The following is a 25,614-nucleotide window of genomic DNA, read 5'->3' as shown; positions in this document are numbered from 1 at the left end:
AGGCCAAGTAATTTTTTATAGGCTTCTTTGTGGTCTACGTTTGCTTGGAGCGATGTAGATAAATAACGATTTTTAGCGGTTCCAGGACAAACGCAGGAGTCCCAAACGCAGGAGTGGACAATCGCAGGAGTGTTAAAATATTAATTCAATTAAGTATTTCTATACAGATTAGGTTAGGTTAAGATATGAATGTACAAATAAGCCTTCCGCAGGGGTTAGGCATTTAAAAACCTAAAAGAAGGTCTAAAATAGGTTAGGTTAAGTGTCCACTCCTGCGTTTGGGACTCTTGCGTTTGTCATAGGACCTTTTAAGCGCTTCTTATGAAACTTGTTTATCCTTGTTAAAAAAAGCTTGATGAAATACACTTTTCCTTACAAGAGAAAAACTTTCTTTTATATAGTTTTTCTTTGTAAGAGATATACATTTTTTTAAGCGCAAATTTTCTAAATTATGGTATGTCTGTCCTTATGTCTGTATGAATAGCTTTATCATATAATTAATAAAAACGTATAATCTGATTATCAATTACCAAAAATTCTAACGCTAATTTCAAGCATGCTGTTTTCAACTTTCTCATATCAAACCTTTATCTCAGCAAATTTTTGTCAGATTCAATTTGATTTATGTTTTAATTTCTTAAATCGTTTTCTTTTTACCATACTTTTGTATATGTTTATATTAGGGTTGGGCCGGATATCCGGCTATTTCAAATATCCGGCCGGATACCGGATAATAATCGTTGGCCAGATATCCGGCCTGAACCGGATATCCGACATTAAAAATCAGCCGGATATCTGGTATCCGGTATTAGGCCAAAAAAGTATCCGGCCCAACCCTAGTTTATATTTGCCAGGTTTTCTTCTTTTGAGCTTTGAGTTTAATGATGTTGTCATCCTTGTTTTATATAAAATGAGTAATATTGTCATTTATTCAGTTTAAATATTTTAAACGATTTAAAGTGAGTAGCCCTAAAGATATTTTAAGCTTCTAGAAGTTAAATTTAATGTTTTTTCCTTGAAATAATTCAAATGTTGAAAGTTTTTGTTATAATGAGTAATATCCTATTTTATTATAAGAAAGTAAGCTCTTTTTGTCGGTAGCGAAAGATCCACTGAACTGATATAGTTTCTTCATATAAGTCATCAGATGGTTTAAGGCTATTTCATTTTTATAAATAAGTCTAGGTAAAGTTTTACGCAATTTTTCTGCCGTTCCATATCCCTTGGAATATAGAAAATGTTATATTTTACATTTTTAGAGCTAATAGAAAAATTTCCTGATAAAACAGTTAAAAGCTGGATGCCCCCAAAATCGCACAAGAATGGATATAGAATTCGTTGATATATTGACAGGGGAAAATTTGTCGTATATTTAGGTTGCTAACATGGACCTCATTTTTGGGTCAGTTCCTTTATTCAGGAGGGGAGTTGATGGTGTATATCGTTATTTTAGCCTACTACGGTTATCACTTTATAAGAGTAGATAAAAATATGGTGCAACTTCCAAGAAGTAAAATATAAATTTTTGATATTGTAATAAATATATCAAACGTTTTGCAACAGTCAAACTGTAGTTAATTAAAGAATTATCAAAGGGGTAGGTAGGTTGTCCTAAAATTCCGTAAAAGTGTGAGTTCTAAGGCTTAAAAAAACAACAAATTTTATATATTTATATTTAGTGAATATTATTGTTCTACTACTGTTTTTAAGCCTTAAAACCACAACTTTACGGAATGTTAGCACAACCTACCTCCCCCTTTGTGAGTTCTCCTGCCTACACAGAATTCTCCAGAGATATAAAGGGATAAGACAATGAACGATAAATTTATGTGCATCTGAAATGGTGATACAAAAAAAACAACCTTGTTTACATTACAGATTACAGCCAAAGGTTTAAACGTTTGGACATTTAACTTAATTATCCAACCAATCAAAACTCAATAAAAGTCCCTAAATCTGTTAGACTGACGAATAAGAAATTGTTATTATAAAACTTAGAGTAGCTGCGCTTCTGACAACAAGGAGGAGGGGACATTGGACTGTAAATTACACAGGTACCCAAAGTTTCATAACCATGTAGTCCAATTTGTTGCATCAAACTTTGGGTATTTATAATGAATCTTCATTGGTTGTTTCAAAACTAGAATTGTCCAAACTTTCCAAACAATAGTTTTAATCTGCAGAAGATGTAATTTTGTTAGTCATGATTGGGGATGTATTTCAATTTATCGTCCATTGTGTTATCTCTGTATGTAAACACATAAGTAAAGATTATAAAAGAGAAACACAGACTAATAGACAGACATGTAGATTAACCTCGCTCAAATCTTAAATAGTATCAAAACATTTTTTTTTTTTTTTTTTTTTTTTACAAATTTTCATATTTATTGACTAAAATTCAAGGATTCAAATAACAACCTTAAAAGATAAAATTTTCATAAACAATTTGAGACTTTTTCTGCAGTGAAGCATAAAGTAACTTTAACAATATTGTTTACAATTAAACCAGAAGGAATTTTCGAATATTTCTTGTTAAAAATATTTGAAAATTCTTACTGAACAAAACATAGCAGAAATAATGAATAATTAAAAACTAGACAGATAAGATTAGCATATTAATATTAATACAATTATTAATTATTTTTATATACAAGAACATTGTTTTTAAAATATTATCTCATCGTTATCTAAATATCATCTAATTTAAACAGATATAACATATTTTTTCTTAGGGCAAAGGATTTTTTGTACAGTTGAACTTTTAAAAATCACCGGAATTTATATTTTTTATTTGCTCTACCGGTTTTAAAAATTAATTTGATATGGAATGAGTATTTTGTGATATGATAATTAGTACCTTTTCACATTACTTAGAATTTAAAGCATGAAAAATAGTTAAAATGAATTTTAGAGAACAACACATTTGGTCAAAAATGATCTAAAAATATGCACAGTAAAGAATACAATTAGATATGTTTACAGTAAAGTGTTGTCAAATTGAGAAGGCGACTTTTGGCATGTGGGCACACTATACAGAATGCCGCGTTTAATTTTGTACTTAAAAGTTCCCGCGTTTTTTTTATTCTTCACTGGTTTGACCTGACAAAATTTGACAACACATTGATGATATCTATTGGAAGACAACGACAACATACAGAAGAATAAACTTTTTATACTTTCATCTGCTCCTTATGTAAATAATTTATACCATGAAAAAGAAATTATCAAAACTCAGAAAGTTTGTTAAATAAATTTTTATTTTTGAATAATAAGAGAAAACTTACTTTTCTGGCCAATTTACTGAAGAAACTTTAGTTTTAAAAATGTTAAATATTTGCTTTTTAGAATTTTGTAGAAAATATTATAAACCTAAAGCTATAATTCTTCAAAATTGGCCATTAATGCACTTTTAGAATATTAAATAGAATTTTCTAGAATTAAAAGTGTTAAAGTATAGAATAATGGGACTAAGTGCTAAAATACAACTCACAAAATTTTTTTTTAGTTTGAAGGAATTTAGAATAATAATTTTTTTTTTTAAATGCACTTAATCGCCATTAAAAAAAGAGAGAAAAGCTAGAAAATGAAAGTCCCTTAGTGAAACTGGCATTTATGGGTATGTAGTACCAGGAAATAAAGCAAACAAGAATCATGAAAATTTGTGGCAGTTTTAATCTTTAAAAATTAAAGATCAAGATTTTTAAAATCTAGGGATTTTTTTTGTTTTTTCAAAACTGTCTGAAGAAGGAAAAATATATTGTTTACCTGTTTTTAGATTGAATCTTATAATTAATGGAAACCAACAGCCAGCTGTCAATTTTTACATTAAATATCAAAGAGTTCTCACTTTTACAGCTAAACAATGTGTACCTACTTAAATTTTAAGTAAATTAAAGGAAATAAACACAAGAAAAATGTTTTTAAAAGTTTTTAAAAAATGTTTAAGTGACTTATTATTCCCGCTTGGCCATTGAACTTATGACTGTATATATTTTCAAGCAAACAGTTTGAAATAAATTTTCAAAAGAGGATTAAAAATGACTGCAACCGTTAGTATTGTTTAGAAATTAGAGTAACTATCACTCCACATTCAATTCATTCACATTTCAACCACTTATTCAGGGACTTTTTGAGTAAAATTAAATGTTTCAAAAGAAAAAAACAATTCAATTTTATTCAAAAAGTCAACCTTTCAATCAATCAATCAATAAAACAACCAATCACATCTACAAATATACTAAGATCAATACTCATTCAGCAAGAACTAAAAAATAAAGAAAAAGTCACATTTTTTTCATCTAAGAATTTATGGCTCTGATTTTGATCTCAACAAAACATTTTATTGTTGAATTAAAAACACAGGTCATACAAGCTGAAAGCCACTTTACCAAACAAAAAGCTCTAAAAAACTTATTTTATTCTTTCTAGCTGACAAATTTTTAAAAATTGTCAAGAGAAAATATTATTATAATATTTGCAGTTGATATGAAGAATATTAACCAGAATTGAGGCACATTTAACTAACAATAAAGTCTAATTGCCTCCACCTAATTGAAAGCTAGATTTAGTTTTTGTTTTTAGAAAATGTAAATTTGTCATGTTAATTAATCCAGTCTTTTAGCTACCATTGTTAACTCTACATATTAAGAGGAAAAAAGGGCAACAGGAACTATTTTTTGTGAAACAACATTCAAATTAAGTATTATTCTAAATCTAACATCAAATACAGTTAACATTTTGATATAATATTTCTTTTTTATTAATTCTAATATGTAAAATACATAATCTTAAAATAAAGCTTATGTATTGTGCGTTTTTTCGAAAGAGATCACTTTAAAAAATAGGATATTTTTGGATTTTTAAGATTTTAATTATGAAAGTATATTATAAACTATAAGTTTTTCAAAATATTTGTGGATTTTCGATGGTTGTGAAGTTTTGTTTGGTGGATTGTTAAAGGTTAGGTTGTGGCTATCCCAACAGAGCACTTGGCGGTCTAAACAAATAAATAATAATGTAAGAAGATTTGTTAATATGAAAGCCAATGCCAATGCCTTTTTCAAATAAAGAGAATACTGTCCTGTTTTTTAGACTTACAAACCCCAAAGAAATTTAATTAAGAAAATATATTTTTGCAACAGAAGAATTAAAGATGCTGTAATACTTTGGGTACCAATGTTTCCTTCATTCTCTGATTATATTATTCTAAATAATATAGATAATGTAAAAGACGGAGTGGGGTGGGGGTTGGGTTTACTTACTTGTAATGTGACCTGGCCGTCAGGTGGTAGCTGTTGTTGGCTGCAGGACATTTACAGATGGGTCAACTTGGACTGTTTCGCGGCGTCACTGTCCTTCGGCCTAACATTTCAATATTGATAATCAAATATGAAATTAGGGGTCCCATCAATTGGTTCACGTGGATGTTTTAAAGAAAGGAACGAGTAAAAATTGGGTTCATTGGGTTCTTTTTAAATGGATCGCAAACAAAGCTTCTAGCCACTGAAAAGGGATATGAACCTTGCGGTAGCCTAGCCCTAACAACCTCGAAGGGCTAACCTAACCAAACTATTTTTATGGCCTCTTAAGATATCACTAAATAAAAATATATAAAGAGGAAAAATGGTATAAATACTAACCTAATCTCAGACAGATCCAAAGTGGGGCTAACAATCAGGTCAATTTTCTAAAATAGATTAATATCATTAAATGCATTCCTAAAATAAAATAATATCTTTTCTACCATAATATTTTTATCTGCCAAAAATAAAATGGCGAGTAAATTTTCTTTGTTTGAATTTTGGCGGGAAATTAAAGTTATGAAGGTTTTTTTTCGCCAAATGATAGATTAAAATATTTGAGGCGGTAACACAGAGAATTAGAAGGTTTTGGCGAGAAATACAATTTTAGCAGGTGTTTCTTTTGGCGGGAAATGCTTTACACAAAAAGATCCCTTGCAGAAAATCTGGTTGATTAACCAAAATTAATCATAGATGTATTTTTCTACCTATTCTAAGGTCATTGCCACTAGGAATAATTCCCTTGGTTATATTTCTCATTTATGAATAACCCTTCTCCCCACCCCTGCCTTCCAATACAATCTTGCTTAGATTCTTAGAAACACATAAGATATGAATAATAAATCTTATTGTAGGGTTGGTGTTACTTTGATACAGCAAACAGTAAAGTATAAAAATAACAAAAACTTTTAAACACGAAGTGCCCAGTAAAAATGACGTCTTACAATAAAAATTACCAATTATAAGCCAGTATATATTTTACCATTAGCCAAATACAATGTCTAGTGGCCTGTCATTGGTACATTTGTAATGTATGACGTAACTTTTTTAGGCCCAATTTTCTGCTTTCCTTTAAACAGAAAATTGTAAAAAGGCAAGTAAATTGGAATCAAATTAATCTTACTCTCAAATCTTATGAAATAACATTAAATATCTATAACATTTTTTTTAGAAAATCTTTGGCTAAAAATACATATTGGCATGGTTGTAAGAACACTCCCCCTCCCATCCATGTGCTGTAATCTAATTTGTAGGTAAATCTGATTAATTACATCAAGATTAATGGTTTGGTGATTAGCTGGTCTCTCTCAAGTGTCCCGGGAATGCCGCTAAATAAAAATTGCCTCCATTTTGTGTCACTTTATATCTCTAAAACGGCTGAATAAGTTATCTATAATGGATTGGCCATTTCTCAATATTTGAAGGGGAAAGGGAGATTAATTCCTTATACTTTGTTTATTGTTTCTTCTTCTTTGGGTAAAAGCCGTATAAATTACCAGGAATCTTTAAGGAAAAGACAAAAGGGGCGTCGTAGCTCAGTGGTAACGCACTGAATTACGATGATCAGAGTTCTAGTCCCCATGTGGCAACTCGAATTTCTCAGTTGAATACATTAGCGCAACTTCCCCTCGTTGTGTAAGAAGGGAGATTATTGGGTGGTTTGGATACTTAATAGTCACATACATAATATCTGTACAACCCTTATCCCAAGTTCCTCTGCGGAGAGCGTCATTCATTAAGGTGACTTAATTTGGGACACCTGCCATACTCGGCAAGGGTGAGGTAATATGGAGTAGCTCCCTTGAGAGAGCGGGTCAAGGCATAATGTACTTGAGCGTGGAGCTTGATAGCCCTAGTGGCTATACAAAAGTGTCTCGTCCTTCTCCATGACTACTTAGCTCAAAACACTAAGAAACAATGGCTACACAAACAAACAAACAAAGGGATAAGACAATGAATTTACGATGAAAAGATGTACCCTCACATTTATAATAATGAAACTATTACTAATCACTAAATAATATGTACAAAATTTTTAGACAATGCTTGTTGAAATCAGCATGTCAAGACTTTATAAAGTTTTCCATAGTTTTTAAGCCAACGAAAGAGGGAACGTTCTTATAAGACTTAGGGTACTTAAGAAATTAGGCAGATTGTATTTGTATGTTTTTATTATAACAAGAAAGACAACAGTCATAGGAAGCAAAACTCATAAAAATAAATTTGAAGTTTGACAAAATTTTGACAACAATGTGTATAAATATAAGAAGTAAAACGTAAAAATGCTTTTCTGTGCCCACCTTCTGACCCTAACTGGGTTGTGAACCAAGGATCGAGGTGACTGTAAATTACACTGGTACACAAAGTTTTATAACCAATTGTTAGCTTGATATTTATAGGGACTTTGAATGTTGGTTGGTTGGTTTCAAACTGTTAGTGTTCAAACATTAATTTTTAGCAACAAAAGAGATAATTTGCTATATCATCATTGGGGGTGTATATCAATTCAACGCCAATTGTCTTATCCCTAAAGATACCCTTGGTAATAACAGTTCTGTCTAACATACTGTAATTTGTCATTATAGATGTATTGGTTAAACTTTACACATGCCAATATGGTGAGTCGTATCACTGACAATTTACTAAAACCAAGGATGATATCATCTATAGGAATCATGATTAACAAATAAGACAATTGCCAATTAATTGATGCATATCACCAATAATGATACACAAAATTTAGATTACAATTAGTGGTTGAAATGTTTGGACACTCGACTTAATGAACCAAAAAATCAAACTTCACTAAAAGTCCCCAAAGTTGCTAAGTCAACAAATGAGAAAACTTTATGACAAAAGTTTGGGGACTAGTGTAATAGAAAGCCCAATGTCCCCTTCCTCACTGCCCAATAATACAAACCTAACCAAACAACTAAAGCAACCCTAGTGCAATGCTTTTGTGTATTTTGTAGTACAAAATTTTGTAGTCTTGGTTAGGCAATCCAATATTAGTATAAGATAAGTAAGTAAGTTTCTGTCAAAGCTGTATGATTTATCTAAAACCTATTGTTCACAGGGAAAGATGGGAAAATTAAACTTTAATTTATAGTATTATCCAAAAATGACAACAAAGTTATCTTAACTTTGACCTAACTATGTACATAGTTTCATTTAAAGCTCAATTTCTTCTCTCTTTGTTATTTCATTAATAAATTTGTTACCTCCTGAGTAGTACCAGGTGTCTTTACCCAAAGCCAGATAGCATAAACTAAAAATTTAACAAGATTACTTTTAAAAATAAGGTAGTTTAGTTTGGAAGGAGCTAGGAAAATTGGACGCAGTGGTCCTCGTAAAATTTTAGGTTAGGTTAAATTGAGAACTGGTTAGCCCCGAAAGGTGATGGCACCTCAGATATACATAGATCCCATAGGGTTAGAGTACCAAACAAGTATTAGGCACTTTTAGTTTTCCTTAAAATCTTACTTGGAATGCACAACATGGAGCTTCCAGCCATGAAATATCCAACAGCATGAGCCCACCATGGGTAGTGGTAACCTTGGTACACAATGTTCTCCCAGGTGAACAGCTAAATAGACAAAATATATATAATTTACTAAAAGCCACAGAACAACAACACCTTAAATCATAAATTTACTGAAAGCCTTAGAAAAAAATAAGCCCACCATGGGTAGTGGTAACCTTAGTACACAATGTTCTCCCAGGTAAACAGCTAAATAAATACATTTTAATTAATTTACTAAAAGTCACAGAACAGTAACACCTAAAGCATAAATAAACTTAAACCCAGAGAAACAAATTAGCCCACTAGTTGTTGAGGTAAAAAATGGCCTTAGAAGCCCGCCAGGGGTTGTGGTAACCATAGTAAACAATTTTCTCCCAGGAGAACAGCTATATATATATAAATGTATTAATTAACTAAGAGCCACAGAACAATAATCAAAACATATATCTATCCGGTTCCAATTCAGCAGAAATGAAACGGATTTAAAGGCGTAACGGAAATGGTGTTCTCACCTTGAAGAGGAAGATACCAGCACAGATAGCGGGTGTGAATACGGCCCAACAGGCGACAAAGAAATAGCTGGGATAGTAACCAATCATGTCTCTCAAAGCCTCACGGAAACGTCTAAAATATGAAAATTTGTTATACAAGGACAATTATAAGAAATAGGTAATTTTAGCCAGAGAGAAAGAGAGAGAGAGGGTACAATGGGCTGTTTATTACACTAGTCCCCAAGCTATTACATTAAAGTTTTCGGGTATAGTACCTTTCGTAACATCACACCTTATGGGGCTATTCTTTGTATTTTTCACATTAGCTTTTCTCCTATTTCTAGCCCATGCGTGGGGCTCTAACCCTGCGGGGCCAATTACCTAACCCTGTAGGGCAATCACCTAACCCAATATAAACTAATCTAACCTAAAATAACCTATAAAAAGGCATTTTAAAAATACGACGAATCGCCCCTTATGGTGCGATGTTACGAAAGGGACTATACCCAATTTTTCTTATACGTTGGCTTAACAACTTTTAGGTTTTTTACTGAATTTTGATTAGTTTGTTTATTAAATTATTAAATGTTCAAACGTTTCAACCACTAATTTTAATCTACAGAAGGGTAATTTTGTGTGTCATCATTGGGTATGTACATAAGTTTATCGGCCATTATCTTATTCCTTTAAAACCCTGAATTTTAGCGCCAAATTTGGAAAAGAATGGCCTGGTTGTTATCTATCTATCTATCTTTTATTTATTTTTCTAATTCTGTTTCTTTAAAACCATGACTAAGGTTTTCTTTTGTTTGTTTTAAATTTATGGCAGAATTTGACTTTATACAAAGAGAAGTTTTTACATAGGAATAGTTTTAAGCTGATTTATACTATTTGCATCCCTCTGGAAATGAGATAGGATGTCTCTTTGTCTGCCTGTCTAATTAATATGAAGTTTTGGGCAGGATTTAATCTATAAATCCTCACCAAAGAGAAACCCCCTAAAAAATTAATCCACTCCAAAATATTATCCTTTTTTTAAAATAAGATTTTTGTAAAGTGCAAAAGAATAATGCTTTAAAAAATCTAGAATGGTGTTTAAAAAGATTTCTTAAATATTAGCTGAATTATATGGCAATCCCAAATGGGCTAAGAAGAGGCTTTTGTTTTATAATATGTTTCTTCAAAAATGAGAAAAAGTGTAATTTCTCAAAATCTTCTAATATATTTTTACGTACTAGTGCCTTCGCCCCTAGCATTTATATACCACAGAGGTGTTTATTGGTTGGGAAAATACAAAACACATCTTTATACAATATGTGATATTATTTTCTCCATGTGCCGCTGCTTTGTATGGACATTGTTATCTGTTTTTGTTTGTCTTGTGGAAATATATTATAGCTTTAAGTTTGTTATCTAAACTCTTAGGTTTGCCTATACTTAAGATTCATTCAGGGAAATAGGGATGTGACAAGGGATCTAAAATTATTATATTGGGCTGTCTTAGACAGTTGGTACTGGAAATAATGCAACTTTTCTTATTTTGGCTAACTTTAAAGACTTTGGTGTTTAGCGCACTAATGCCGCTGATTTTGTTGCGCTGCTAACTTTAAGTTTGTTATCTAAACTCTTAGGTTTTCCTATACCTAAGATTTATCTAGGGATATAGGGTTGGGACAATGGATCTAAAATCATTTTTTGGCTGTCTTGGACTTTAGGTACTGGAACTTTTCTTATTTTGGCTAATTTTAAAGACTTTTAGGTTTGGCGCACTAATGCCGCTGAATTTTATAAGTTAGCTTTAAGTTTTTATCCAAACTCTTAGGTTTGCCTATACTTAAGATTCATCCAGAGATAAAAGGATGGAACAATGGAGGCAATAGATACTGGCACTAATGCAACTTTTCTTATTTTGGCTAGTTTTAAAGACTTTGGTGACTAGAGCACATAATGCCACTGAATTTTATATTACAGCTTTATGTCTATTATCTTTTAGGTTTGCCTATACTTAAGATTCATCTAGGGATTTTAGTTTCTTGGCTGTCTTGGACTTTGGGTACTGAAACTAATGCAACTTTTCTTAATTTGGCTTATTTGGAAATACAAATTAGACCATAAAAAGGCATTGCCATTTTGTTATTGAATAAACCTTTGCTGTTATGGAGTTTTCTTCCTGGTTTTCACTAAATCTTGAGCAAACATGATTTAATATTTTATAAGAGATAAATATACAGTATGTTTTTTTTATTAAACGCATAAAAGTAAAAGATTTTTTTTTATATTTATAAAGTTTTTTTCTAACAAAAGGATTTTTTTCCTTTTTGAAAATATGTAAAATCAAATTGTATTATTTTTCTAGCATTTTGGGGATTTTGATCAGCATAAAGGTAATAGGTAATTTTAGCCAAAGAGAGAGAGAGAGAGGGGACAATGGGCTGCTTATTACACTAGTCCCAAAAGTTTTACAAAAACTTTTTCTTATTTGTTGGCTTAACAACTATGGAGACTATTACTGAATTTTGATTGGTTAGTTTATTAAGTTGAGTGTTCAAACGTTTAAACTACTAACTTTAATATACAGAAGGTTAATTTTTTTGTGTCATCATTATGAACTGTTTATTTTATCTATAAAATTTTATTTTTTAAAACTGTTGAATTTAAAAGGTGTAATAAAAACTTATCCTATTATATAAAAGAAGTAAAGTCTTTATGTCTGAAGCTTAAGATCTTTATAACTACAACATTGGGTTTTATTTAGGTAAGCTTCACATAGGTCTTGTAATTGTTATAAGCTAATAATCTAGACCCTGTCTACACATTCGAATGCTAGGGGCCTAGGCGCTGGGAAATTAATAATTTATAGGAATATCTGTTTAAAAAAACACACTGTATCGGATAAGAAAAATTGGAACAGTTTGTTTTGTTTATTCACCAAATGTTTCTTCTGAATACATTACATTTCCCCCATTCTTTTTAAAAGCAAATATTCTATAATTTGTGTCGATTTCAAACCTTGCATGATGATTACTATAAAAGTTAGATACGATTTAGAAAGAGTAGCAACTCTATATTCGTTACCAGAAAGTTCATTTCCAACATGATGATTTTTAACCTTTTTAACAACAATATTTTATGTGATATAATTATTCTACTTATCTGATTTTTGGAATACTGATTCCTATTACAACAAGGTACAATGTTACAAGCGAAGGATTTCTATAATCTAATCCAAAAATATAAGTATGTCCTTAAACATCTAACCTATCCTAATATAAGTATCAAATCTACGTTCTCTAAAAAACCGTTCATGGTCGATATGTGATGTGAGGAAAATCGACCACTTTTTACTATGAACAACCTTCTTAAAAAGGAGAAATATATCGGTTATGTGGTCAGCGACTTGTAATAAACTACTTTCTACAATATGATAAGATAAGTGAGTGCAATGTACTCTATAAATAAAAATATAGTATGTTTGTAATGGAATATGTTAATTAGGTCTGAAAAAAGACGAAAGGTCTTTTTGACAACGTTGGTTAGAATAACTTTAAAAAGAGAATTTTGAAAAAAACAATGTTGATTAGACAAAACCAAAAAAGAAAAATCCCAAATGAAACAATTTTTCTGCGCGTTTACATACGCTGCACACGATTGTTGTACATTATTGCATCTTCGCCCTTTAAGGTTTCGTGTAAATATGTGTTTAATGATGTAGCTATAAATCGGCCACCCTCTCTCTTCAATTTGCTTTTTCTATTTTTCCCTGCGCTGTATTATATAATTGGGGAGGGGTAATATTACTTAACCTAACCTAATATAAAATAGCGAAAAAAACAGACCTAATCTCCCGTCTTGATCCGTATAATTAATTAATATGTTTATATTTAATTATTTATATAAATTGCATTACTCTGTTGTTCTCTTTTAATATTCATTTATACTTTTTATACTTTTCCAGTATGGCTTCCAAACCGATTGATATCCGCTGGATTAGGACCGGTTCTCAGCCATACTGAACAATTATGTATAGCATAGTATTACAGACAATTTTCACGAATTTTAAAATGAAAAATTATTTAAACCAGTATTGTTAACCCGGGCCTCCGACCCCTAGGGGATAATAAAACTGGTTTAAATATTTTTTTTATTTTAATATCCGCAGAAAGTTGTCTATAATACGATGCAATAGATAAATATTATATTTTACTTTCTAGAAGCTAAGATATTATTTTTAAGTGTTAGTTTGTCTGTAAATATGTTTTCAGTTTTTTATTCCATTTTCATGTTTTTCATTCCATTTTCTCTAATATTTTTTTTATTGTTCGATTCTACACCTTTTTAGGCATAGATTGATTTATCACCATAATTCTAAAGGGATAAGATAAGGGACAGATTGATTTACGTTCCCAATAATGATACACAAAACTGACCCTTCAATATATTACAAATAGTGGTTGACATAAAACTTAATGAACCAACCAATCAAAATCTAGTAGTTATTTATCGCATCGTATTATAGTCAACTTTCCGCGGATATCAAAATTTAAAATTATTACAAGTTTTGTTAGCCCCTTAGGGGCCTAAGTTAGGGCTAACAAAATTATTATTGATTTTGTCGTGAAAAATTGACTTTCATTCGATAATTTTTCAGTATGGCAGAGAACCAGTTATAATCAACCGGATATGAATCAGTTTCGAAGCCATACTGGCAAGATAGTTACCTAGCTCCAAAGCCCCAGGACACGGCGACACACTCGAAGAACATGAGAAAGAGCAGGGACATGCCACTGGCGGCGTATTCTTCATACAGCTGGAACACGTAGATACCTCCCTAAATAAAATAGATAGATTAAAAAGATGGATAGATAGCTTTACCTTCCTAACTGTTGTGATTTTCTTTGAAGAATGGAGGCACCCGTTCCCAAAATATTTATAAACCTTCACTAGACCTTCGCGACCGTGGCTCTTCACGTAGCGCATCCGCTCGTCGTAGGGAAGGTGATAGGTTCGAATCTCGGTCCAACACCGCGTCATAACTAAAGACGTTAAAAATGGTTCCTACTTCTGCTATGTCAGGTGCGCGACATAAATAGTTAGAGTAGGGGGGATGCCTTGGCCCAAAACAGGCGCAACTCACTACCATGCACAGTTAGGACTTCTCAGACAAAGGTTGTGCAATCAAAGGGTTGGTTGTCTGATGGGCAAATGGACGCTTTACACCGCAATCATAGGGCTTAGGGCTGACAACCCTATCCCATATCCAAAAAAAAAAGCCACATTGTTACAGAAACACTGACAAATTGTCAGCGGCCTATGCTCCCCCTGTGGAGTGAAAAGGGCTTGTTACTGTGTGTTGTTACTAGACCTATAACAAGCTGAACTGTAAAGGAGAACCGAAACATTTCAGCGGTTAAATACTTCACAACAGGTACACATATACTGTTACTTTTATATATTGTTTAATTATAAAACGAATCTGTCAAACATTTTGTTAAATTCAAACTGCTTATAATTAAAAATATCTAATGAAAATATCTAATGAACCCACTAATCAAAATTCAATAAAAGTCCACAAGGTTGTTAGTTAAGCCAACGAACAAGAAAACGTCATTATAAGACTAGGAAATATTATTAAAACTTAATTTGATCTCTAATTTTAGCTAGCAATAAATGAGTCTTTTAAGTTTTTAAGATGTTTCTAAATAACATAAATACTTACATTATATCTAAAAAAAATGACCTTTCCTTTATTTTTTTTTATTACAATATATTTTTTATGTGTTTGTGTATACATAATTTATGTATTATCCAACATGTATATTATTTATGTAAATTAACTTGATGATATACTGGATCATAACAATATTACGAACAAAGATTTTGGTTAAAACTTTCAGAAAAAAGCTAGAACATCATAATATTACAAACAAAAGTAATAGGCTGTTTTTAACACTAGTCCTCAAAGTTTTATAATAACGTTTTCTTACTCGTTGTCCTAACAACTTTGGAGACTTGTGTTATTTTTTATTGGTTGATTTTAAATCGTTTCAATCACTAATTTTAATTACAGAAAGAGTAATTCTGTGTATCATCATTGGGAATGTACATCAATCTATCGGTTATTGTCTTATTCCTTTAGATCCCTGACAAAAATAAAGCTACAAATAATTTAGAAGACAAGTCTTATTAATGAAATTAAACGATAAATTGATATAAAATTCTTATGATGATAAACAAAATTACCCCTTTATACTGTATATACAAATTAGTGGTTGAAAAGTTTTGAACCAATCAACCAGAATTGATTTTTGAGTCAACGAATACGATAATGTGGTTATAATCCTTGAGGTAAAATTTCCAATGTTGCAAATAGTAACTAGCGTTTGCGCTTCTAGCATGTAGGGGCTCTGTAATCGGCGTTGCTACTAAAGACCTACTCTACAAAAGACCTACCCCTACAAAAGACCTACTATACAAAAAACCTACCCCTACAAAAGACCTACTATACAAAATACCTGCCCCTACATAAGACCAACTCTACTAAAGACCTACACCTACATAAGACCTACTCTACAAAAGACCTACACCTACATAAGACCTACTATACAAAAGACCTACACCTACATAAGACCAACTCTACAAAAGACCTACACCTACATAATACCTACTCTACAAAAGACCTACACCTACGATCATAAGGGTAAGTGAGAATAGCCTAAAAGTATTCAGAGGCTTGAATTGAGAAATATAACAGACTTATACCAGGGAGGGAGTCGATATTGGGCTGTTCATTACACTAGTCCCCAAAGTATCATAACAACGTTTACTCATTGGTTGGCTTAATAACTTTAGATGCTTTTAAGGAATTTTGATTGGTTGGTTCATTAAGTTTATTTCCCAACATGTTTCAACCAATAATTGTAACATACATGCAGAGATAATTTTGTGTTTCATTATTGGGGATGTACATCAATTTATCGGCTATTGTCTTATCCTTTTATATCTCTGTTAGAATACTCTTACTTTGTATTCTGAACTTGATCCTGTATAGCTAGTTATCTATTCCCTTTACGCGGTCAGGTATTATCATAAATAGGTTAGATGCAGAGGCGTGTAGAAGGGTGGTGTATCCATCCCCATGGCAAAGTAAAGGGGTGTGGATAAACCCCCTTAGGTTTCCAACCCCCCACACCCCTCTTTAATTCAAACAATATTTTTTAAAACTACAAAAGGTTAAAATTTCTGGGTTGAAGTATAATTCTTTGTTATCGCATACGACAAGACAAAATTGGTTTATATGAAAACGTATGCCTTTCTAGATAGGTTTTATTATCTGAAGTAAATGTTCAAGAATCCCAAAATTTCATCTAGACAGACACACATCCTACTACTTTAGGTCCTTGGAGCCGTTCAATTGACGAGAAAGCATTAAAAAAACTAATGGTGAAAAAATAAAAATGAAATATTTTACTTACCCTAGATATACAAGAGAATCCAATAATGTATGACACCAGACACACAAAGGCGATGAACAAAGCTTTGTGGGGCCTGAACTCATTACCACAGTTTCAATCTATTCTATTTAGTGGGTAATCTTCTATATAAGTGACCATGTTTGTTGAACTCTTGATTCTTATTGGTTGAAAATTATTATTTCTTATTGGTTGAACATGGAAAAACCTCTTTTTTTTCAAAATTAAATCTTGTTACCTATTGGATAAAAAAATAATCTCTTGGTTCTCATTGAATTAAAAAGTTGATCTCTTGGTTTTAATTGGATGAAAAGTTAAACTCTTGATTATCATTGGTTGAAAATAATTATTCTTGTTTCTCATTAGTTGAAAAATTAAACTCTTGTTTCTTATTGGTTGAAAATGTAAACTTTTTTTCTCATTGGTTTTTTATCATATATTATATGCTAGCGGCTACGCCCCCAGAGGTCTTTAGGAAGGTGAGGAGGTAGTCGATCCACTTCAATTTTAGATTGTTTTTTTTGGGAGGGGGGCATTTTTTCTAGAGGTAATTTATCTTTGATTGGTTGTAATACTTTCCCCCATAATAATAATAAAACTTCCAGAAACCGGTTCTGATCAGTTTGGAAGCCATACTGGAATGCATATTTCTCTGGTTACCAAGAAATAGATTGAGTTGATATTCAGATTTATTTTGGTCCCATGGGACACAGGATCATACACTTATCATATCTTATTATTCTCTCTATATAAAGGGTGTTAAAAAAACCGATCGCTTCACTCTTTTCAATTTAAACCCTACAGTTTTGGTCAAAAACTAACAAAAAATGACCCAAATCATGTCCAAGCAATGACAATTAGAAAAACATTATTGATTTTGATTTCTACTTACCTCTCCTGAACACTACAGCTCGAGTCCTAGTCCTTGTGGAAAATTTATCCTTACATGGAGATTAAAAATCAACAAATCGTCTTAAATAATATAAATCTTGTAGATAAACCCCATAATGTTCAGAGTTTTTGATGGGGCATGTAAAGACCTTTCTATAGACACTTTAACCAGTCTTATAACTCAATCCCAGCAAATTTGGCATAAAAAAGACAGACCCATCAAACATTGAGACATGACAGGTCTCTCAAGTTCTTGATGTTTGACAGATCTTTCTTTTTGATGCCAAAATGTCTACAAGATTTTAAGTATTTAAAGACAGAGCCTTCATGTCTCAATATTTGATGGGTCTGTCTTATTGATGCCAAATTTGTAAGGATTTAGTTAGAAATCTGGTTAAGGCGTCCATAGAAAGGTCTTTATAGGCCCCATCAAAAACTCTGAATATTATCGGGTATATATACAGGATTTCAAGTACTTTGACCAAAACTGTAGGGTTTATATTGAAAAGAGTGAAGCGATTGTTTTTTTTCTAACACCCTTAATATATTTGCATACAGGTGTTCAATCCAGAGAGAGAGAGAAAGTGTGGGGGGGGGGGGGGTCATTGGCTTAATAACTTTAGGGACCTCAGGGAATTTGATTCGTTGGTTTATTAAGTTAGTGATCAAATATTTCAACCACTATTTTTACGCTAAAGAAGGGTGTATCATCATTGGGGATGTACATCAATTTATCGACCATTGTCTTATCCTTTTAGATCCCTGAGTGCAGTTAGAGATATGTTTAAACAACTATAATAAAGACTAGGAAAGATAAGATTCCCTTCACCCCATAAAACACTCCTCTAAAGCTTAAAACATTAATATAATTGGGTCTTAAATTTGAATAAAACTTGATTGCAAAAAATTTTAGGGGGGGGGGGAATAAATACCCCTTTACACTTTTCTTTGACCTCCTTGGGGGTTGGGTAAATCTAATATTTCTTATCTACGGTTCCCAATGAATTTTTTGAGCATCGTTTTATCCATTACTACAATAATATTCTTTGGCCAAGGATTTTCAAAAAAGTTGGCGTTTTTCCACATAGTGCCAATTGAGCACAAACCCCCTCCTTTATTAAAAAAAAATCTTGCGGATTAATTCCCTACTCCCCCCCCCCTTTTTTTGAGCTATTGTCAAGAAATTAGATTTAATGTACACTATAAAATCCTGATGAAAAAATGTTTAAGATTGAACTGTTTTCCTTAAAACTTTTGGGAACTCGTCGACGACAGCAGTAATAAATCCTTCAAGCGTACAAAACTGGGAATCAAGACCTGAAATAAACAAGATTAATAAACTGATGCCCTTTTAACGGAAAAAAACAAGTAGCAAATGGTGACGTCATACAAATAACCAATGAAAGGCCAGTATAATTCTACCATTGATCAATTACAATTTATACTGGCCTATCAACGGACATTTGTATTGTATGACGTCATTCTTTTTTTAGACACTTTTTGCTGCTTTGAATAAAAAGACTACTGTCCTTTCATGTAAGGATATTCAAAGACAGTGTCCTAGATTAATTAGGCTTGGTTAAATGCTAATAAAATTGTAAGTACCATTGTAGTAGCACCATTATAGCAAAGTTAGATTTTTTGTTCATTAAGGACATACAAACGGACGGACAAACAGACGAGCGACGGACATCCGTAGTATCATAGATTCATTAGTATTGTTGGAAGAAGTGAAAACTTCATACCCTTTTTTTCAAAAGTCATAATGAAAACATAATTTTTCAACTATAAAAATCTGAACTTCACAATCATAACTAAACTTTTTCCAATAAACTAATATAATGGTTAAAAGCGAAGCTTTCTTACATTCAGGCGGTTAACATCTGTTACCTTTAAGTTAAATTTTATAATACTAGAATCGTCCTATTGGTTTTCAACTTTATACGATTTCTTCAACAAAAATAAATCTTTTAAAAGCAAATTTACTGTTGAAGTGATACCAGAAATAAAAAGATGATTTTAAGACAATTAAGTACAATCAAATAAACAAAGAACTCCCAAGTTCTATAATAGGCAAGGCATCCTGTATTTTACGTAATTTATCGAAGGATATTCCCCGAAGTTTTGTTAAGATGTTTTTTCAATATAAAACACATTCAATTGTACTATTATCTGATTTTCTGAGCTGCGCTTTCATGTATGTTGTCATCCTTGTTGCTTCTGATAAATCAGATCAAATATTCAAATATAAATTAGTTAAACTTTAACAGAAATATTAGCACACAAAATCTATTTCAAATTTTTGTGTTTATGATCGCAAAGTACGTAAAATACAGAAAATGTTTGATTTGTGTTACATTGACTATAAAATAATATTTGACCATTTATTTGTGTATTTTTTTTTGTCCATCTATCTTTCTAGAAATGTAAACTTATGAACGGGTTCACACTTAAAATTTAGTTTGGCAACCCTTTCCTAATTTCTTTGTTAAGAAAAAGGAAGAAAAAAGGAGACTTTTCCTTTCAAAACAGCATAAAACCTTTCCTGGGCCATTAACGATCGGTCCAGAAGTTTACGAGAGCTTCCATCCTGGAAACACAACTAGGTGCCTCTATTGGCATTTGGTGTTTTTAAAAGTAAATTTTTTTGGGGTTGGCAAGTTTTTTTTCAGATGTGATTTTCTTGGGATGCTGGAGGTACTGGTACCCTCGAAAAAAGTCATAAACCTTCTCTTAGAAGCTTTAGTTTAAAATGAGTACAATATCATTCCAGAGGTTAGCAAGATTCTACTGTACAGACATCCTGTTACTTTTAGATAGGGATAGGTATGATGAAGCTTACCAAGGAAGATCAACATGAAAAAGAACAGGCAAGGCCAAAGGGGCGACACAATGAAGCTTACCGAGGAAGATCAACATGAAAAAGAACAGGCAGGACCAGAGGGGCGACACAGGCATCTGAAGTACGGCACTGGGATACGTCAAGAAAGCCAAACCAGGTCCTGAAAACAAAAAAGGTTAAAGTATTTTTAATAGCACAAAGAAAATCGATTTTTTCGACTTCTATCAAAGATATATTATAATCATATATTTTTAAAATTTTGAAGTTATGATGTTTGTTAACTAAGTACACTAAGTTTTGAGCCAACGAATAATAAGACAGAATTTTATACAACTTTGTATAATTTAAAATTTCGGTCAGATTTCCCCTCCCTCTCCTCTGCAATTATTATTCTTTAAATAACTTTGTCTGTCGGTCCAGCAAACACACTGTAGTGGAGGGCAGGGAGGGAGGGGAAACTAGGCTCTTTATTACAATAGTCCCCGAAGTTTTAACCCGCGACCGTAGCTTAACACGTAGCGCATCCGCTCGTCGTCGAGAAGGTGATAGGTTCGAATCTTGGTCCGACACCGCGTCATAATTAAAGACGTTAAAAATGGTTCCTACTGCTGCTATGTCAGGTGCGCGACATAAATAGTTAGAGTAGGGGGAATGCCTTGGCCCAAAAACAGGCTCAACACACTACCATGCACAGTTAGGACTTCTTAGACAAAGGTCGTGCAATCAAAGGGTTGGTTGTCTGATGGGCAAATGAATGCTTTACATCGCAATCATAGGGCTTAGGGCTGACATCCCTATCCCATATCCAAAAAAAGAACTTTGTTATTGAAACACTGACAAATTGTCCAGCCTATGCTCCCCCTGTGAAGTGAAAACGGCTTGTTGTTGTTACCCCAAAGTTTAAGATAACGTTTTCTTATTCGTTGGATCAACAACTTTTGGGACTTTTATTAAATTTTATTAATTTGAGGGTCCAAACGTTTCAACCACTAATTGTAATCTACAGAAGGAATACTTTTATGCATAATTTTTTCGGATGTGCATGAATTTATCGGCAATTGTCCTATCTCTTTAGATCCCTGTTAGGAGGGAAAGTTTTAATGTAGTTTTTATAATAATTTTATCTAAAGAACATCATATGTACAAAATTTGAAACAAATTATTGGATCAATAAATGTTTTTAACTACATAGAGAATATGAGCTGCAAAAATGCATGAATCTAAAGGGATAAGACTATGGCCGATAAACTAATTTATATCCCCAATGATGATACAAAAAACACACAAGTTCACGAACCAACCAATCAAAATTTCCCCAAAGTCCCCATAGTTGTTGAGCTAACGAATAAAAAAACGCTACTATAGAACTTTGGCGACTAGTGTAATAAATAGCCCAATGTCCCCTTCCACCCTGGCGAAAATGAATATACTTAATGTGAAAATTATTTAAACATTAATTTAGGATTTTGGCATTTAGATTTATGAAGCTTTACATGAGGGTAATTTTTGGGGCATACTAGCCACCACCGGATATTAGATTAAAAATGCATAAATAACTTTTAGCTGACAATTTTATTGAGCATTTTTGACTTGGTGATTGTTTTCAAACAAGGAAAGTTGCAAAAAAAACTACCAATTTTAATCTTTACATGATGATATTGTAGCAATAAGGTATAATTTTTAAAAAGCGTAGCAACTCAGTGATTATTAAGAGAATGTCCGTAGTTCTATCTTAAACATGCTGATTTGCTAGCTAGTTTGACATCTTTATTTTGTTCAATGTTGATTCCTAGACTAATTAGGCACATTGTTATAAGCATAGTTTTGAAATCTACGTTTTTCTTCTTAGCAATTTTGAGATTTTTTGCCTGATTTTTGAGTTTCGCCTTTTTGAATATTTTTTTTCTTTGTTATGTTCCCGTCCTTGAGATATTAGCCAACAATCCATTAAATCTTGCATTAGAAATTATTGACATCCCACACACACACACACACACACAGACACATATACACACACACACACACACACACACACACACAAACACACACACATACTTCCACAAAAGATTAAGTACTATTATAACAACACACTTACTTATCCTGCTAATAAATCAAAATTATTTTCATTTAAAAAATGTAAAAAATTAAAACCATCATTTACGTATCAGCTGCAAATAACATAAAAATTTGAATCAGAGTAGATGCTCATTGGCTATGGGAGTTTATTTTCTTATCAAATTTCATCTTCAAAAGCAGTTGACTAATTTTTAAATTTGTATGCCCTACAAAGTATCACTAAAGATTCGCCCATCTATCTTTGATATCAGGCAAGAAATAAATATTTCTCCCCTTATTTATTATGTGAATTGTTTGTGTATTTCATTCAATTTTATTACAATGTAATTTTTAAATAAATCTTAACATTGTGATCCTTTTATAAAAGTAAAAGGATGTCTATCTGTTTGTGTGAGTCTAGCGAGGAATCTCCCTAACCGTTGAACTGATATGGGGCTTCTTTACACTAAGGGTTTGTGAGTATTTTTAGGTAGGGTCCCACCACCATCATAAGAGAAATCGTCCCTAAGAAAAAAACTCTCCGAAATTGAAAAAAAAACTTTTTAGTTTTAAACTAGATTTGCAAGGGGAGGGTTTACTCAACCCCCCCCCCCCCACGTTTGTTAAGTGCCTCGAGATACATCTAGGGGCTTAGCCGCTAGTGTTTGTTATATATACAATGTTAAAAGAAACACATGTACATATTGAAAAAATGAACAAAATTGGTGTGAAACAAAAAAGCTGTAAATGTTTACAATTATACAATTAAATTCATGTAAAGAGGGCTCAACTTATCTGGGAGAAAGGAATGGGGCAATGGCCTTCTAATTTAATTTCATAGTTCTGTATTTACACTAGATTGGTCCTAATTTTTCTAAAAAGAATAAAATACTTCAGCAGCAGAACAATACCTAAATATCTAAGGGGAAAAAGGGGAGTAATTGAGCAAATTAAGGGTTTGTGGTTACTTAGTAGGATGTTTGTAAAAAGGAAAAAATTTATTTTAAAGTACACAGCCATAAATATGGAATACTCGTAGGGTATAAATCAAAGCATACACAAAAATATAACGTATGAAATCTTAATTAAAGTATACACGCGCAAACACACACAAATTACAATGGCAGTATAAAATTAGAAATTAAAATCTAATCACACTTATTGGGTAAATTTACCTCTCCCTCCATCTCTGACAGCCTGGCTACATACACTATACCCAAGAAAAAGGGATAAATGTATGTTAAAATTTATTTAGTAGCGAAACTACTTTTTTCGTGGATGTATGGCTGTACTGTCCATCTGTAAAACAAAATAGACAAAAAAGATTTATAAGCTTGATTCTGCCTTTGGCTAATACCACCTATTAGAATAGGATAGTACAAAAATAATTTGCTTCTACTTTGTTTTAATCCACTAAATGAGAAGTTATATTAATTATGACCGGAAAGAAAATTATTTTCCATTCATTGTCCAATACCCTAATACCCGTGTGTCCATTAAATTGAAAACTTTTCAGATCTCTAAATTTTAACACTTAAACAAAAAAATACAAGGAAAAAAATACAAAAAAGTGATAAATGGACAAACAGACGTTATTGAGCGGTCATATACTAAAGAAAATGAACGAGAGAGAGAGAGAGAGAAAGAGAGAGAGAGAGAGAGAGAGAGAGAGAGAGAGAGAGAGAGAGATAGAGAGTGTGTGAGAGAGATAGAGAGATAGATAGATAGATAGATAGATAGAGAGAGAGAGAGAGAGAGAGAGAGAGAAGAGAGGGAGAGAGAGATAGGATATATATATAGAGAGAGATAGAGATGAGAGAAAAGAGAGAGAGAGAGAGAGAGAGAGAGAGAGAGAGAGAGAGAGAGAGAGAGAGAGAGAGAGAGAGAGAAATAGAGAGAGAGAGAGAGAGAGAGATGTTCTTTTGTAAGGCGTATCTTCACAAAAAAAACTAGCAGCCTTTCTTAAACATGAGGTGAGAAAAGTAACGTTACAGACTGACGGACAGGGAGGCGGATGGACTGACAAACTACATTATAGAGTAGCTTCGCTACTAAAAAATATAATATTTATGCATTCATTGTTCTTCTTCTATTATTTAAACTGGATTTTAAATGGATAATTAGGTGTGGGCGGCAGGGATCATTAGGGTTAAGACAATGGCAGATAAATTGATGTGCATTCCCAATTATACCCCCTCTATATATTCTGGGACCTTAAGGGATAAGACAATAGACGATAATTTAATGTTCATCCCACATAACAAGAAATAAAATCACCACTTTTGTAGATCAATATTATGAGTCAATATATATTTGAGTCAACTAATGGAGAATTTACAAAACTTTGGGGACTAGTATAATTTAAAATCAAAACTTTGGGGACTAGTATGATTTAAAATCAAAACGTCTTCCTAACAGGGTTATTAGATCATATCAAAACAATAACATCTAAATCTAAGGGTCGGTTACAATAATCATACAGATTACAAATTCATTTACGGCTATTAGTCGGTATTTAGGAGCAATTTCAGCTTCACGTAAGGCTTGTTTAACCGTATAGGACCTCGGATGCCAAAACTTATAATAGTCGTAAATCGTATCGCATTATAAACAGCTTTTCGTAGTTATAACATTTTTTTAATTAAAACCATTTTTGTAAGCCCCTAGATGATTAAGGCACGGGCTAAAAAAGAGGATTTAATCTTGTGATTGAACAGTTTATGTTCGTAGATGCTATACATAATTTTTCAGTATGGCTGAGAACCGGTTCTAATCCAGCGCGGATATTAATCGGTTTCGAAGCCATACTAGAAACTCCTTACCTCCAGCGGCGACATCCTTGACGTCAACACCCTGCTCGTTGGCCATGAACCCGAGGAAGGAGAAGATAACGATACCAGCAAACATGGAGGTACAACTGTTTACAGCGCAGATAATCAAAGCATCCTGTAATTAAATATATATTAATTAATAGTTATTTATCGCTACGTATAATAAACAGCTTTCCGTGGTTATAAAAATGAAAAATTATAACTAGTTTTAT

The 25,614-nt window shown here is 32.3% G+C and overlaps 1 protein-coding gene across 2 annotated transcripts in view; it reads right to left on the bottom strand.

The window, feature by feature from the left end:
- Positions 1-4,016: 4,016 nt before the first annotated feature.
- LOC145306558 (sodium- and chloride-dependent GABA transporter 1-like) overlaps positions 4,017-25,614 on the bottom strand; it is a 61,370-nt gene continuing 39,772 nt past the window's right edge. Inside the window, exons 15-25 of one of the 2 annotated variants that reach the window (XM_080148742.1) lie at positions 25,394-25,517; positions 20,578-20,676; positions 18,921-18,991; positions 16,787-16,861; positions 14,033-14,142; positions 9,336-9,447; positions 8,784-8,886; positions 8,522-8,568; positions 5,640-5,686; positions 5,262-5,361; positions 4,017-4,996 (exon numbers count right to left, since the gene is read on the bottom strand). In XM_080148742.1, the coding sequence (XP_080004868.1) occupies positions 5,313-5,361; positions 5,640-5,686; positions 8,522-8,568; positions 8,784-8,886; positions 9,336-9,447; positions 14,033-14,142; positions 16,787-16,861; positions 18,921-18,991; positions 20,578-20,676; positions 25,394-25,517 (837 nt within the window). In that variant the 3' untranslated portion in view covers positions 4,017-4,996; positions 5,262-5,312. Of the gene's footprint in view, positions 4,997-5,261; positions 5,362-5,639; positions 5,687-8,521; positions 8,569-8,783; positions 8,887-8,972; positions 9,031-9,335; positions 9,448-14,032; positions 14,143-16,786; positions 16,862-18,920; positions 18,992-20,577; positions 20,677-25,393; positions 25,518-25,614 lie in introns of those variants that run through there. The other variant, XM_080148743.1, reaches the window with a different exon arrangement.

This window comes from Acartia tonsa, chromosome 14 (genome assembly GCF_053477335.1).
Source record: "Acartia tonsa isolate MP-2025a chromosome 14, ASM5347733v1, whole genome shotgun sequence".
Lineage (NCBI taxonomy): Eukaryota > Metazoa > Arthropoda > Copepoda > Calanoida > Acartiidae > Acartia > Acartia tonsa.
This window is presented reverse-complemented; position numbering and strand designations above follow the sequence as displayed.